General features: G+C 42.3%; 1 protein-coding gene across 4 annotated transcripts in view; it reads left to right on the top strand.

Moving 5' to 3' along the window:
- Positions 1 to 15,418, top strand: part of HELZ (helicase with zinc finger) — a 151,622-nt gene that overhangs the window by 124,106 nt on the left and 12,098 nt on the right. For all 4 annotated transcript variants that reach the window (XM_018063979.1, XM_018063978.1, XM_018063980.1 and 1 more), the window contains 2 exons: positions 584 to 1,097; positions 14,198 to 14,450. In XM_018063979.1, the coding sequence (XP_017919468.1) occupies positions 584 to 1,097; positions 14,198 to 14,450 (767 nt within the window). The remainder of the gene's footprint in view (positions 1 to 583; positions 1,098 to 14,197; positions 14,451 to 15,418) is intronic.

The following is a 15,418-nucleotide window of genomic DNA, read 5'->3' as shown; positions in this document are numbered from 1 at the left end:
AACTTTTGTGAAAACCTAGGCGTGGAAGGTCTGCTGTGGACCGTGCATTTATGTGGCCGCTGGCTTTGCAGTCTCTTGTGAAAGAGACATGTACCGTCACTGTGGGTGTTTTCTCTGTATTCAGTCATAATGCAAAAAATGCAAAGAGAACAGAATTAAATTAGAGGTTAAAAGTTAAGCATTATAAATTTACTATCAATATATTTTTTGCACCAAATTCTACCCTCTTTTAAGTCAGATGCTTGAGTATTCAGTGCTCATTCTAAATTTGTTTTCATGGTGTGTCATTTGACTGCAGTGAAACGTTTCCTAATCCCTTCTGAGTAAGATCGCCTGTTACGGTGACCTTCTGTAGCTGCCAGCTACCAAACGCATGGAAAGACAAGGACAGTTGCTTTTAAAGCCAAGGGGAAGAAAGAAATCAGATACTTGGGTATATTTAGTGTCTTCAGTTCAACATCTGTGAGCATTAATGCTTACTTTTGAGATGAATTAACGCTAGTTCTAGTTATTATGCTTTTGTTTGTAAAAATTACACATGTAGTTGACTAAGCTCTCCTCATATTTCATCATCCTTACATAGGTTTCAAGACTTACTCAGAGAACTGTCTAATCGTGAGCAAAGTGAAACACGGGAACTAGCTGAAATGCCACCACCTCAATCAAGACTTTTGCAATATAGACAAATTCAGACTAGGAGCCCACCAGCAGCCCCCTCGCCCCCGTCCAGCGCAGACCCCAGCACCCACTTTCCAAACTTCCCTGACAGCAGCAGAGACCTGGAAGTGGCCAACAGCCCGTCGTTCCCACAGCGCCTGCCGCCCCCAGTGTTTAGCTCTCCTTTCTCGTTGCCATCAGAGCACCTCACCCCTCCTCTGAAATACCTGGCACCTGATGGAGCTTGGACTTTTGCTAACTTACAGCAGAATCACCTGATGGGGCCGGGTTTCCCCTACGGCCTACCTCCATTGCCTCACAGGCCCCCGCAGAACCCTTTTGTGCAAATGCAGACCCACCAGCCCGCTGTTGGCCAGGAGCCGCTCCAGCCGCTGTCCTCTCGGACAGTGTCGTCCTCTTCGCTCCCCAGCTTAGAAGAGGTGCGTTTCTTTCTTCTCCATTTCTCCTTTCGGCAGGAGTTGATTGTGAGAAAAAATCAATATTTATTCGTTTGGTAATGATAGTAGACAGATCTTATTGAATTTAATAGTCTTAAATTCTTGCAACTTAAAAGATTATCTTACGTAAATATAATCTTTTCTTGCAACTTATTTTTCAGCTTCATTTTAAAGATTTGTTTGTTTTTTATTGAAGCATAGCTGCTTTACAATATTGTGTTAGTTTCAGGTGTACAGCAAAGCGGTTTAGTTCTATATGTATACATACATATATTTATCAATCTGTTTTCCATTGTGGGTTATTACAAGATACTGAATACTATTCCCTGTGTTACACAGCACATCTGTGTTGCTTATCTGTTTAATTTACAGCAGTTTGTATTAGTTAATCCCGTACTCCCAGCCTATCCCCCTCCCCGCTCTGATGGCCATGAGTTTTCTGCGTCTGTGTGCCTGTCTCTGCCTCGCATGTAGATCCATCTGTGCTGTTTTACAGATTCTGCATATGAGTGGCACCACATGAGACTTTGTCTGGCTTCACTTAGTGTGATAATCTCCAGGTCCATCCGTGTTGCTGCAAATGGCAAAATTCGTTTTTTTTGTAGCTGAGTAGTATTCCATTATATATATATATACACACGCGCACACACATATACACATACATATATTCCACTGTGTGTGTGTGTGTGTGTGTTGCTCAGTTGTGTCTGACTCTTTATGACCCCGCAGACTGTAGCCCAGCAGGCTCCTCTGTCCATGGGATTTCCCAGGCAAGAGTGCTGGAGTGTTTTGCCATTTGCTTCTCCAGGGGATCTTCCCAACCCAGGAATCGAACCTGGGTCTTCCTCATTGTGGGCTGATTCTTTCCTATCTGGGCCATCGGGAAAGCCACACATCCTCTTTATCCATTTATCTGTCGATGGACGCTGAGTTTGTTTCCATATCTTGGGGTACATGTATCTCTTCAAGTGAGAATTTTTGTCTTTTCCCAATGTACGCCCAGGAGTGAAATGGCTAAATCACGTGGTAGCTCTAGCTTTAGTTCTTAAGGGACCTCCACACTGACTTCCACAGTGGCTGCTGCCCCACCTTGCATTCCACAAACAGCGTGGGAGGGAACCCTTTTCTCCACACCCTCTTCAGCATTTATTATTTGTAGACTTCTTAATGATAGCCAGTCTGGTCAGTGTGAGGTGATACCTTATTGTGGATTTAATTTGCATCTCCCTAATAATCAGCGGTGTTGAGCATCTCTCCATGTGACTCTTGGCCGTCGGCATGCCTTTGGAGAAATGTCTGTTTAGGCCTCCTGCCCATTGTCTGATTGGGTTGTTTGCTTTCTGGGCACTGAGTCGTATGAGTTATTTGTGTACTTTGGAAATTAACCCTCTAATGGTGAGATCATTTACAAATATTTTTTTCCATTCCCCTGTTACTGTGCTATTTCAGACCTTGTAGAAGGGTCATTGTTAAAACATGAAGCCTGCCAGAGCATTTTATTGTAACTGTTTTACAATATTTAACATCTGACTGACTTGAGGAGTCTGTTCATTCAAGAAGCTTTGTCCAGTCTAATCTGGGGAAATGGATTTCAGTGTCTCGTCTTTTCACTCACTTTATTTTCTTAATCACAAGTTTGCTTGTTAGGGTCCCTGACCAGCGCAGGCTTTCTCAGCCAGCAGTGCCTTCTCCTGGCGCCCATCCCGGGGCTTTCTTAGCCTGGGGCAGTTAGCGTCTCATTCCCAGACGTCAGAATGTGCAGTGCTTATTGGCATTGCCAAACTAAGCATTTTAAGGTAAATGACATTTTTCTTAAAATATATTGGTGTTACCAGAGAGCATCTTTATGGATCTTCACTGATATAAAAATCACAGCAATTCTGGATTATAAAACTTCAAAAATGGTACTATTTGGACTATAAAAATGTTGTCTAGTATTCCTTTTAAGCTCAGTTATTAGAAATAAGAATGTGTAAAGTTCGTGTGATCATTATCAATCACAGATGTCTTAAAACAGGGTAAACATTTAGAATTTTGAGATATGAAAAAATATTTTTTTTTACTTCATTTTGGCGGTTCCTTTGTGATTTCTAAAGGCTTTAGAAATGATTTATTCATATTTTGCAAATTTTCTGCTATAGATGCTGATTTTAAAGTGTCATAGGGACATTTATATACGTCTAATTTGTCTGTTTTGGGGGTAATTTGTTCCAATTCACTATTTTATTCACTTGAAAGTATCCATTTTAGAGTAAAATTTAGTGGGTTTTCATATATGCACCATATCGTGCAGCAACCACCGCCATCTAATTTTAGAACATTTCTGTCACCCTAAGAGGGTCGCCGTGACCATGGGGCAGTCACTCCCCAACCCTCTCTGCCTCCAGCCCCCAACAACTAATGGCCTGTTCTCTGTCCCTGCAGAGACTGTTGGTGCAAATGGGACCATACCCGTGGCCTTCTGTGTCTCTCTCAGTTAGCGTCACGCTTTTGACGCTCCCCCGCTTCGTAGCGCGCATCGACACCTCCTGGTTTTTCACGGCTGCGAGATGCTCTGTTGTATGCATATACTGCCGTTTGTTTATCTCTTCATCATTTGATGGACATTTGGGTTGTTTCCTTTTTTTTTTCTTTTGCTATTATGCATAATATATCTGTGTGCATTCATGAACAAGTTTTGTGTGAAAGTATATTTTCGGTTCTCTTATACCTGAAATTCTTGGGTCATATGGTAACTCTGTTTTTGGGAGGCAGCCAAACTGTTATCCACAGTGTCTTGCATAATTTTCTATTCTAATTTGTCCTTTTTTAAAAAAAAAAGTATAGCCATCCTAGTGGGTGTGAAATGGTATTTCATTTTGATTTGCATTTCCCTAACAACTAATGATTCTCAACATCTTCTAATATGCGTATTGGCCATCTGTACATCTTCTTTGGAGAAATGTCCGTTCAGATCCTTTGCTTTGAAAAACAATTGTCTTTGTGTTGTGGAGCCGTAAGAGTTTTTATGCGTGTCTTAGATGCTGAGTTCTTCTCACATAATCGGCAGCATTTTCCCCGTTTTGTGGGCTGTCTCTTCGCCCTCTTGAGAGCACCCTTTGGTGCAGCAAAGGCTCCGGTTTAGATGAGGTCCAGTTTCTCTGTCTTTCCCTTGATCGTCATGCTCCTGGTGTCATGTCTGAGAAGCGGTTGTCTAGTCCAGGGTCACAGAGATTTACATCTGCCTTTCCTAGTTCTTTAGTTTTAGTTCTTACATTTAATTCTCTGATCAATTCTGAAATAATTTTTGTGCATTTTGTGAGACAGATGTCTTAAATCATTATTTTGCATGTGGTTGTTGAGTTTTCTTTGCACCATTTGTTGAAAAGACTGTTCTGTTGCCAGTTTATGGTCTTAGCAACCTTGTCAAAAATCAGTTGACCATAGGCCGTTGGGTCTACGGCTCAGCTCTTAAGCTCTGTCCACTGATCTGTGTGTCCTCGCGCCGACCACGCTGCGTGTGTCACTGTGGCTTTGTGCTGAGCTTCCTGTTGGGAAGTGTGAGCCTTTGTGCTTTGTTCTCCCGTTTCAAGATGATTTTGGCTATTCTGGGTTCTTTGAATCACCGAAGTTCTTTGAACTTAGGGTAGTTTGTCAGTTTCTGCAAAAAAGAGCGAGCTGGGGTTTTAAAAGGGATTGCTTTAAATTTGTAGATTATCTTGGGAAGTATTGACATCTTAACAATATAAAGTCTTCTGGTACCTGAACATGAGATGTCTCTGAGAATTTCTTTCAGTACTGTTTTTTAATTTTCCAATTATTTCTTACACTTCCTTTGTTAAATTTATTCCAAGTATATTTTTTGTGCTATTGTAAATGTTTTCTTAATTTCAGTTTTTTTGATTGTTCACTACTAGTGTTCAGAAATACAGTTGACTGTGTATTGATTGTATATCTTCAGACTTGGAGAGCTCTTTGTTAGCTCTAATATATTTTTTTTGTGGGTAATTTGGATATTTCATATAGAAGATAATGCCATCTACAAATATAATTTTGTTCTTTCTTTCTAACGTAGATGTCTTTTATTTCTTTTTCTTGCTTAATTGCCCTGGCCAGAACTTCTAGTTCAATGTCTAAGGTATATATTTGGCAAAATTAGAGAAAACAAATATTGCTCCAAATTTCCTGCTGTTATTGATTTCTTCTGATTTCGTCCCATGTGGTTGGAGAACATACTTTGTATAATTGTATTATTTAAAAAGTTTTGAGACTTGTTTGGTGCGCGTGAAACACTGGTGCTCTGGAGAAGAATGTGTGCTTTGCTCTTGCTGGACAGAGGCTCCTGTGGACTTGGCAGCTCTTTTTGGTTTGTATTGTTGTTCACAATGTCTCTTCCCCTTGGATCTGTTGTTCAGGTCTTATATCTGTTACTGAAAGGAGGATGTTGGAGTCTCTGGCTGCTGTCGTTGACTTGTCTGTTTCTCCTTTTAATTCTGTCAGTTTACACTTCACATGTTATTTTGGAACTCTGTCCTTAGGGTTCATGTATTTATAGTTGTCACATCATCTTGATAGATCAGCCTTCCATCATCATGTGACGTCCTTTGCCTCCCGTGACAGCTCTTGTCTTCGAGTGTGTTTCTCTGGCGTTTGCGTAGCCGCTCCAGCTCGCTTTTGGTCACTGTCTGCCTGGAATGTGCCTTTCCTCATCTTTGTGTTTTTTTACTTTGCTGTCACTTGTTTGTCTAGCAACATTTCTGAACTAATTTGTTAATTTAAAATTTTGAAGTAATTTTTTAAAGTCTGTAATTGTTATATGCGGCCTCTTGATGTTTTTCTTCGAAGGGCTGAGTAATTGACTAGTCATTGCCAAGAGATCTGAAAGGCTCAGGACCAAAGACATTGTCCAAGTTTTGCAGAGGTGTGTGTGTGTGTGCACGTGCACATTTTGCACACTGAGCTGGGCAGTTCACGTGTCTGCTTTAGCTTTCACTTCCTGCCTCTCCAGGCTCTAGCTCAGCCAAGGGGAGAACTCTTCAGGCCTGTCCTGAGTGCGTGCACAGCATGTTTGTGGTCTTCTGGATTCCCAGGAAGGAATAGGTCAGAGCTGGTCAAGGTCTTTCTTCCCTGAAGTATTTTATACCTCAGCCTTTCCTCCAGAGCTTTCTGGCTGGTCTGTTGCTCAGTCCAGTTGCTGCCCATTGCTTCAGGCAGCAGCAGCTAAAGCATCTGCCTTGTCAGTATTTTCAATACAGCACCTTCGGCACTGGCTGAGTTCTGGGGTAGATAAGATAAGGCAGGTGTTGTTTTGAACCAGAAAGGCTGGAATAAATAATTGCGGCTCTGTGACAGTGAGGCCCCTCTGCTCTGATACTGGTGCTGGGAAATGGAGGGTCTTATTTTTAATGCTACCAGGGGAATGGGACTAGGGTAAGTTAAAGTACCACAAATCTTGCTGTCCCTACCAAGTTTTCCTGGATTTTCTTGAGGACGTGCTCCCCGGGTTGCTGCAACTTTAATTTTCTGAATTCCAAGAAAGTTGATTGTGACAGTTTTTGTCAGTTTTTTTCATTGCTTTTATGGTGTTCCTTATTCCACCATTTTTACTGATAACACTTGTGATACTTTTAACTAGTCAAGTGAATTCATAATGTGTGGGGGAAGTAGCATGCCAAAGTTTTTATACGGTTTTATAAAGTTTAATACTTTGGTAAATAATGCTGAATACTGAATTAGTGTACTTAGAATCATTAATCTGTTTAAATGTTTCTTATTTTTGGAATTTAGTTCTTTATACCTTCAAGCTCTTAACACTTGTTATTACTATTCAGCTGTGAGGGAATGAATAGGTGCTTTCAATTGTCATTGGGTTCTAAGAGTGAAATTACTTTTGCAAAAGCATTTGGTCGTCTTTATTTTGATGCATGCGATTCACAAATGATGACCAACTTGCAACACTGAAGGAAATTCCTCGACAAAGAAAAATATTATTCTCACCACGTTTTCAGGCTTTGGTGTTCTCAGTACACCAGGATAGCGTGTGTGTATTGTGTTGTAAAGGGGATTTTGCATGAATCAGCTCACAGAGTGAATGGTTTGTGTGTGTGTTGTCTATTTCTAACCTTTTTAAATAATTTCTTTAATGTTAACAATAGAAAAATGTTTTATTTCCTTACCTCCTGTGAATTCCTTTATTGCTAGAAGCCTTGATAGATTAAGCTTAAACAGGATGAAAATACCTAGATGTGAACAGTTAACTTGAGCAGATGGTTCTTCATACTGTGTTTTGCTTGTTTTTTCTTTTTTTATAATACTTTTGATTTTGTTTTAACAAAAGATGTACCTGTTCAGCATGGAAAATGTGGAAGCTAGAGCAGTTATTCCTAATTTTGTTATACCAAGATAGCTACTATAATGCCAAGAAGGAGGAAATTTCCTCTGCCCTTCTAGGTTCTTCCAGCTGGCCTAAGAATTAAATTGACATGATGAAACAGATGAATAGGAGAAACATCAAACCAGGTTTAATAACTGTCTGTATATGGATGAGATCCAAGAAAACCGAGTAACTCACCAAAATGGCTGAAGCCCTTACCTTAAGTACCGTCTTCAACTGAAGACTAAAGGCCGTGGGGTAGTAGCTAGGTGTTCGGAGTGGAGGGAGGCAGCTGACACGGAGAGGGAGGAGACACAGGGGTGGTGTGGTGCTTGCCACAGTGCAGAGGCGAGGGGACTGGAGAGGCCTCTTAACAGACGGCTTTGCTGGCTCCCTCCCTGGCTGGGCCCCTGGTTCGCACTGTACTTGTCTCAGGCCCTCTAGCTGCATTCTTTTAGACGGTTAAGGGGAAGGGAAGTTCCTCTTGAGTCTTTGAGGCCTTACAGACAGTCACCCTGTGAACCCTCACGCCGCAGAGACGGTTCTGGGGGCGGCCACTTCTGTCCTCCCTCAGCGACAGGCAGCCCCGTGGCACTCGCAGCCGAGGGCAGGTGACGATGAGCGGGGGGTTGCTCGCTGGACGACATGAAGCAGCGTCTTCCCCAGCTGGTGTGCTCAGTCATGTCACCCCGTCAGACCGTTCTCCCCACCAGGCCAAGGCCCCTAAAGGTGACCTTCATCCTATTCTGTGACACTCTTTGCAACTTAAAACTGATAGAACCTTTAGTATTTTTAGGTGCTTAAAGCTTTGCTCCATGGGTTTCCCTTACCGGCTTCACTGGGCCCTCAGCTGCCTGGATGAGGCTGGGGCTCTGGGTCTGGCAGAGGTGTCTGCGCCCTCTCCCACGTCTAATTCTTTGCCACTGGGATGGAGTAAGGAGAACAAAGGGCAAAGGGTCTTCCTTTCCTGGCCCAGGTTACAGACCGCTCCTGATTGGCTCCAGTTTGATTTCAGATTTCAGTGTAAGCTTGAGGTTATGATTCAGTTTTCTCCAAATATTTAGCCATTTGTTTTCATGTTCTTTATTAAATTCTTGCATTTTCACTGAATAGAATAGTAGCTTTCTTGTCAAATACTAAATTCTTTATAACAGCACTGAAATGCAAAGAGAAGCAATAGAAGTTAACTCTGACTTCTGAGCTTCCAAGGACCCAGTCTCTAGTATTTTGGCGTGACTCGGATTTTTTCGGGGGTGATCTTGCTCTGAGCGAGGTTTGCACTTTGCACGAAACTTCAGAGTCTGGTCTCTGAGTTGCAGCTCTTCAGGGTAAACCGCAGGCCTTCTGGACTCCAGCCTTTCGCCTCGTCTGTCTGTGTGTTCCTGTACCAGAATTACACTGTTTTAATTTTTGAGGCTTTCTGGTCTTCTGATTGGATAGTGTGAAGTGTCTCCCTTATTACTCCTTTTTTTTTTTCCAGTCACTGTTCAAAAGTACAGGACAGAGGAGGTTATTCTCTGTTTTTTATACTAGAAACTTAGAATACCTGTATGAACACCTCCCCCTGAGACAGAAACTAAACCTTTCTGAGGTTTTAATTTTAGTTACATTGAGTGGGTAGCTTACATTGGAGGAAATTTTGTCTTTAAAAATATTTTAAACCTCTGATTTAGGAACTGGTACAGTCTTCAGTATTTTAATTCCCTTTTCCTTCTTCCCTCCCTCCGTTCCTTTTTTCTTTGTTTTCTGAATGTTTTCTTTGTTTTCTGAATGTTCCTCTGTAAAATTCTGTAATATTTTCATTTCTGGTTGAATTTATCCTTATCCTTGCTGTTTGTTATGAATAGGACCTTTTTTTCCCCATTATACTTTCTAGTCATTTTATCTTGAGAGACAAATCCTCATTCTTCTTAGGTGGAGATAGTTTTATCATGTAAAAAAACTTGTTTAACATAGAGCCAGCACTGCTGATACTGGTGCAGAGCCAAGTTCTTGTCATTTAAGATGTACTTTACTGTGAGATAGCTTGATTAAAAGTGCTCAATTAGTAATAAATGGAAAATTCTTTTTAAAATGTCATTGTAAAAGTCTCCAAATGTTTATGAAGCTGCACTTGCCTGTGCTGCAGTTGGTGGTATTGTAGGTGGCCTGCTTAAGAAAACAGAATTCTTATAAGTCACCAATTTTGATCAGCTCCCTATAAATCATTTACTTAAACCATCTTAGAGATGACATGCAAGTCTGCATGATGTCATCTGCTTTGAAATAATTCTGTCTTACGTGTAGGCTTTTGAACAAAGACACTTTTTGACCCATCTGTTTATTTTCATTTTTTTCTTTGAATCAGCTCTAGTTTTGAGCTTAGTTTTCAGTACTATTTTCAGGAAGTACTTGTCCTTCAGTACTCGCTTTCAGTACTGTTTTCTGATCACCCTCCCACCCCCCCACTCCAGCTCTCCAGCCAGGTCCCCTTCTGTGGAACACGGTCCTGCTGTGCAGACGGAGCTGGAAGGCTGCACTCTTGGCCGGCTGGCGCGCTCTGCCTGTGCTGACTTTAAAGGCGGATGACGACAGCTGATGATCGTTGTCGCATAGCCGGCTAGCGCTGTCTTCTCAGAGAGCTCGTCGTGCGTGGTCCCCCAGACATCTGATGCGTATCACGGAGACAGTGACTGACAGATTAATAAATTGGACCTCTCGTCATGCTTAAATTATCAAAGCTAATCATTTAAATGAGATGTTCTATTTTAATTAAGGTTTCTGGCATCATAGTTAATGAGACTTGGAATTTCCACCAGAGCGTTTAGCTCTTCCTTAGTGATCAGCTTTGATAGTATAATTGTAAGTAGAGCCCTGATGCATGAAGTTGCTAACCTCTCCCCCAGTTTTTATTTATACATTTACACGTGAAATGAATGGCCAGCTAACCTTATATATTAGAGATGGACCTTTTATGACAGTGGTAAGCAGACTGTGAATTTTTACTTAAACTGACAGAAGTCTTTAAAAATAGAAATTCATACATGAAATTAGTCATTTAGCTTTCTCTTCTTAAATGGCTTTTGGAACTTCAGCATTATGCTTTGATTTTTAGAGGGAAATATTAGCAGTAGAGTTAGAAAATAATGATCATGTTTAGCAACATAATGAATTCACAGTTTAAACACAAAGAATGTTTGTAAACACACAGTATGTGTGAAGTTGGTACTGAACCCAGGTGTAAGGGTCTCTGACAGAGGAAAATAAGGCTTTAAGGAGCGAGCAGTGGAATTGTTTCAGACCTGCGGGCTCTGAGATTGAGCTGCGTGCCAGTCATTGGTAGAGCTGCCATCTAAAAGCAGCACAGTATCCGGCCTGGCAGGAGATGCAGGGAGAAAGAGCAGCCTCTCTAGGGAAAAGTGAGAGCTGGGCAAAAGCAACAGGAGACAAGAAATGGTCAGGAAATAAGAAAAGAGGACACAAACAATGAAAAGTATAACTTACATATTTAAACAGCCTAAGGGCCCTAAGTGTAGGTGGAAATAAAAGGACACTCTGTCAAAAATACATGAATTTTTTATAGGCAAGGGATCTTTTTCTCAAATTTTTGTTAGCGAGCCCTTCTTTTTCAATGTACTTCATAGGAATTTCCGTCTGGGGGGAAACTATCTGAAATTTTGAACTCATTGCCAATGGATTTCATTGTGTTGGGAGAGTGTAATTTCCTCAGTTCTGTCTCAGGACGGGGGACCAGGAGGACCAGTGTGGTTCTCCCTCAGAGTTTTATTTGGCAGAGGATGGTATACCCTCGAGGCGTGAGGGTCTTGCTTTCTCTTTTTATAGGTTTTGTCTCTTCCCCAGAGCCCGCCCTTTGCAAATTAGGGCTAGCCTGGACAGGGGCATGTTTGTTTCACTTAAGGTTCTCACTCAGGTCTGTGGATTTTTCCTTTGTTCCCTTCTCACGGACTTTTCCCTTTGTCTTTTAGCCATTGCCATTTTGGAGTCCTTGTTCCTATTCTAACTGCCTAACAATTGTAATCAATTCACGTGCTCTCAGCAGTTTTTTTGTTTTAATTTAAGTAACTTAAATAGGCTTTATATGGCATAACACTTTATTTTAGCAGATACATCAAATTGTTGATGATTGTTAAAGTTGATGGATTATGTTTGGATATTTTAATAATAAAAAGTTTAAATATATCGTCATTGATTAGGACTTTGATTTATTGAAGACTTTAAAGTAAAACTTGAAACACTGGAATTAGCTGAGGCCTTCAGATCATTTCTTCTGCGTCTTCCTTTTCAGGCTGTAACAGACATTAGTTTTGTGCTTGAGTAGAGCGATAACCACCGTTCACACGTAAAGTCTTTAGAATGTGGTCCCCTACAGTTTTTGATTGTGCTGAACACGCAGGGCATGGTAATGAAAAGAAGAGCTTCGTTTTGATTCTGAGCTCATCTTCTTCGGGGCAAACCTCGGCAGGAAGGGCACACCGCGCAAGCTGCTGTGGCCATTCGCTAACGCACTGCCCGGTCAAGGAGAGCACAGCAGTCGGGCAGGCGGGCCGCTCCACCCAATACCATGAAGTAATAACTTCAACAAAGAAATTTCAGATGTACTGATTAAATTCACAGTTGACAGTAGTTAGAATGGTTAATATTCTAGAAAATAGGGAATTCAGAATGATCTTAACCATTGGGAGAAAAAATACCTTTAAAGCTGAGTAAAACTAAAGTTAAATTTAGACGCTCTGCATAAAGACAGAACAGTCGAAGTCTATGAGAAGGGAATTGATGAGACGGAGCGTTGCCACTTGCCCTTCTCATCCAGTAGCTGAAACTTCCGAAATGCAGAAGTGACCCGGACATTCCTCATTTGACAGTTGAGAGTCTCTCTCCCTCCCTTCCCTTCCTATCTGCCTCAGGGCAGCCAATCCAGGCCCATTCCCTTCCCCAGTTGACACCCTTGTGGTTCCATCTGTGGTGACGACTCTCACGTGCTTGCTCTACAGGTTCCCGTCTAATTGACCTGACAGTTTCTGCTTGTGCTGGCTTGCATTTTATCCCCCCCAAATCCTGCTATTTCTGTGCCTGTTTATCTCTCTCTCTCCTTTGTAATCTAACCTCCAGTTCCTGATTTCCAATTATTTGTAACAACAAAGGGAAAAGGAAGTTCCCTCCCCGTCATATTGTTGCAGAAGGGGCACCCCTTCCAGGGCCCGAAACTGGGCTCTCGTGTAACACTCGGAAAGGAATTGTCTGAGGGCACACATGTGCTGACGAAGCAAGAGATTTTATCGGGAAGGGCGCCCTGGGGAGAGCAGCAGGGTAAGGGAACCCGGGAGAGCAGCTCTGCCGCGCGGTCTTGGCGTTTATGGTGATGGGACTAGTTTCCGGGTTGTCTTTAGCCAGTGTTTCTGACGCAGTCCTTCCTGGTGGTGCACGCCTTGTTCAGCCAAGACGGATGCCTGTGAGGAGGATTCCGGGAGGTGGTCGGACATGCAAAGTCTCTTCTTGACCTTTCCCGAACTCTTCCAGTTGATGGTAGCTTATTAGTTCCATGTTCCTTACCAGGCGCTCCTGTCATAAAACAACTCATGCAGATGGTTGCTATGGTGCCTGGCCAGGGTGGGCGGTTTCAGTCAGTGTGCTTCCCCTAACAATAGTGACTAGAAACTGAAGAGCAAATCTGTATTACAGGGAGAGGGAGGGGGGAAATAAAAAGCCAGTCCCACCCGTCATTCAAGATCTAGCGTGGAAGTTTGTCTTTTATGTTAGGTTAACAACAGACCTTTCCAGTGTTCTGACGGCTCTGTGTGCTGAACTCAATGGATTCTCACAGTCCTAAGAGCTGTGTACTGTGGGTTATGCAGAGACACATACGGTTGAAGTTCCCAAGAGGTGAAGTCAGTTGCCCAGGGTGATGCTCCCAGTAAAAGCAGCCTGAAGTCTACCCAGAGAGTCTGGTCCTAGACCAAGGCTGGACACAACTCACTCTGCTACGTCCTGCCGTGCTGTTAGGACTGAGATTGAGCTGTGGTCCCAAAAGTCAGGCCAGGAAACTTGGAGGGCACTTAAGGAATTTCTGACAAATGCGTCCTGACAGAGGGCTAAAGAAATTTTTGTGCAATGTAGGGAAGAGAAAAATGTTAATTGCGTTTCAGACATACAAAGGATTGGTTGAAGAGTAATGAATGTTCTGTTTTCGTTGAAAACAGTTTCAAGGAAGACTGCAGTGGGGCCGATCAGGTGCACCTCTTGGGGGTGGGGAGCCCTGTCTTGCCATCGGGTCTAAGGAATAATAAACCGGGAGGCTGTGAAGCACCCACAAGATGAGTCTCAGATGGATGAGTATGTTCAAGACGGTGTGGTTCAATTGATTGTGACTGTAATATCCCCTTTTAATTTTGAGCAGATATGTTTCCTCATGCTCAATTTAATGTTACCTAAAATGTTGATGGAACTTTGAAACTGGAGATGGGTGCTTCAGCCCTATATCTTACAAACAAGAAAGCCGAGTTAGAATTAGACGCGTCATGTGATAGGGCTGCCTGCCAAGGGCCAGACCTGCATTTGAATCCAGGTCTCCAGACACCACGTCCACAGCTCAGGCTGCTTTGAGAGGGTGTTTCATAGCCACAGAAGAGAGTGGTTTTGAGAATTTCTACTTGATACAGTGAGATTGCTGTGTACATAAGAGAGTAGGGTGTAAATTTCACAGATTTATGAAGTGTCCTTCTTCTTTGTGTAGTATGAACCCAGAGGACCGGGTCGGCCCTTGTACCAAAGAAGAATCTCATCTAGCTCAGTGCAGCCTTGTTCTGAAGAAGCAAGCACTCCTCAAGACAGTCTTGCTCAGCGTAAAGAGCTTCAGGACCATGATAACCAGTCTCCTTTCGCCTTTTCCTCCCCGGAGTCCTGGGTGAACGCCACCTCATCCAGCCCCTACCAGAACATTCCATGCAGTGGATCCAGCAGGCCAGCCCAGCCCAGAGAGTCAGCAGGTGAGACAGGGCTGGTGGTGGCCACAGCCGCGGCACTGACTGGCCAGCTCCCGCTGCTTATGGGCTTTCTCTTCTCCCATTTCTTCCGTTGGCATGATTGTCTTTGAACAGTAGTTAATGATCATTGCTCACAGCTGTGCCTCAGGAGTCATATTAATTTAGGACTATATAGGTTCCATATATATGATCTGGAAGGTAAGTAATCTATCAATATTTGGGAACTGATTATTTTGATGATTGTAACCTGTGAGTGGGTGAAAGAAGTAAGGGCAACAAAAATATATTTCTAAATAGAATCACTTTGGCTTGGGAAGAGCTTGCTTTCGGAATTTTTGTCTCTTTTTTTTTTTTTCCAGTTAAGGGTGGGAGTTGGTTAGGTCAATTTCAGTTTTCAGCAGTTTTATTGTCAATCAAGTTGTGACAGTCACCTACACAGTAGAGTTTGGCCATGAGAAAGACCAGTAGGGTCTAATATTTTGAGATTAGAAATCCAGAGTTTATTTCTTGTATTCTGATGAAGTAAGAGATCCAAGTCCAAAGAAGAAAAAGAAGACACGGGAAGGCGTTGGAACCGACACGGCCGTGGACGTGTATGGTGGGAAGTCTGAGCACCGTTGTCTTTCCTCTGTCTCTTTTTATCTTTTATGTTGACTGTAAAGAAACGTTAGATGTAAAGCATGATATTATTTGATTCTCTGATCTATCGCCTTCTCTCTGTAGGCTGTAGATGTTGATCTTTGTGAACAAGTCTGTAACTGTTGGTAAATTTCTGCCTTGGTAGCATCAACCTTTGTATTTTGTTAATTTTATTCCTCATTAGAATGTGAATCCATTGTTTCTGTAACTGACCCATTTCGGAGAATGCGCATACAAGCATATTTTTAGTGAGAGGCATGGTAGGTCAGGAAGCATTAAATAGGGATTAGTTTCATTCCCAGCAAGAGGTATTGTCACTTTGAACACTCATT

Source organism: Capra hircus, chromosome 19 (genome assembly GCF_001704415.2).
Source record: "Capra hircus breed San Clemente chromosome 19, ASM170441v1, whole genome shotgun sequence".
NCBI classification, from domain to species: domain Eukaryota; kingdom Metazoa; phylum Chordata; class Mammalia; order Artiodactyla; family Bovidae; genus Capra; species Capra hircus.
This window is presented reverse-complemented; position numbering and strand designations above follow the sequence as displayed.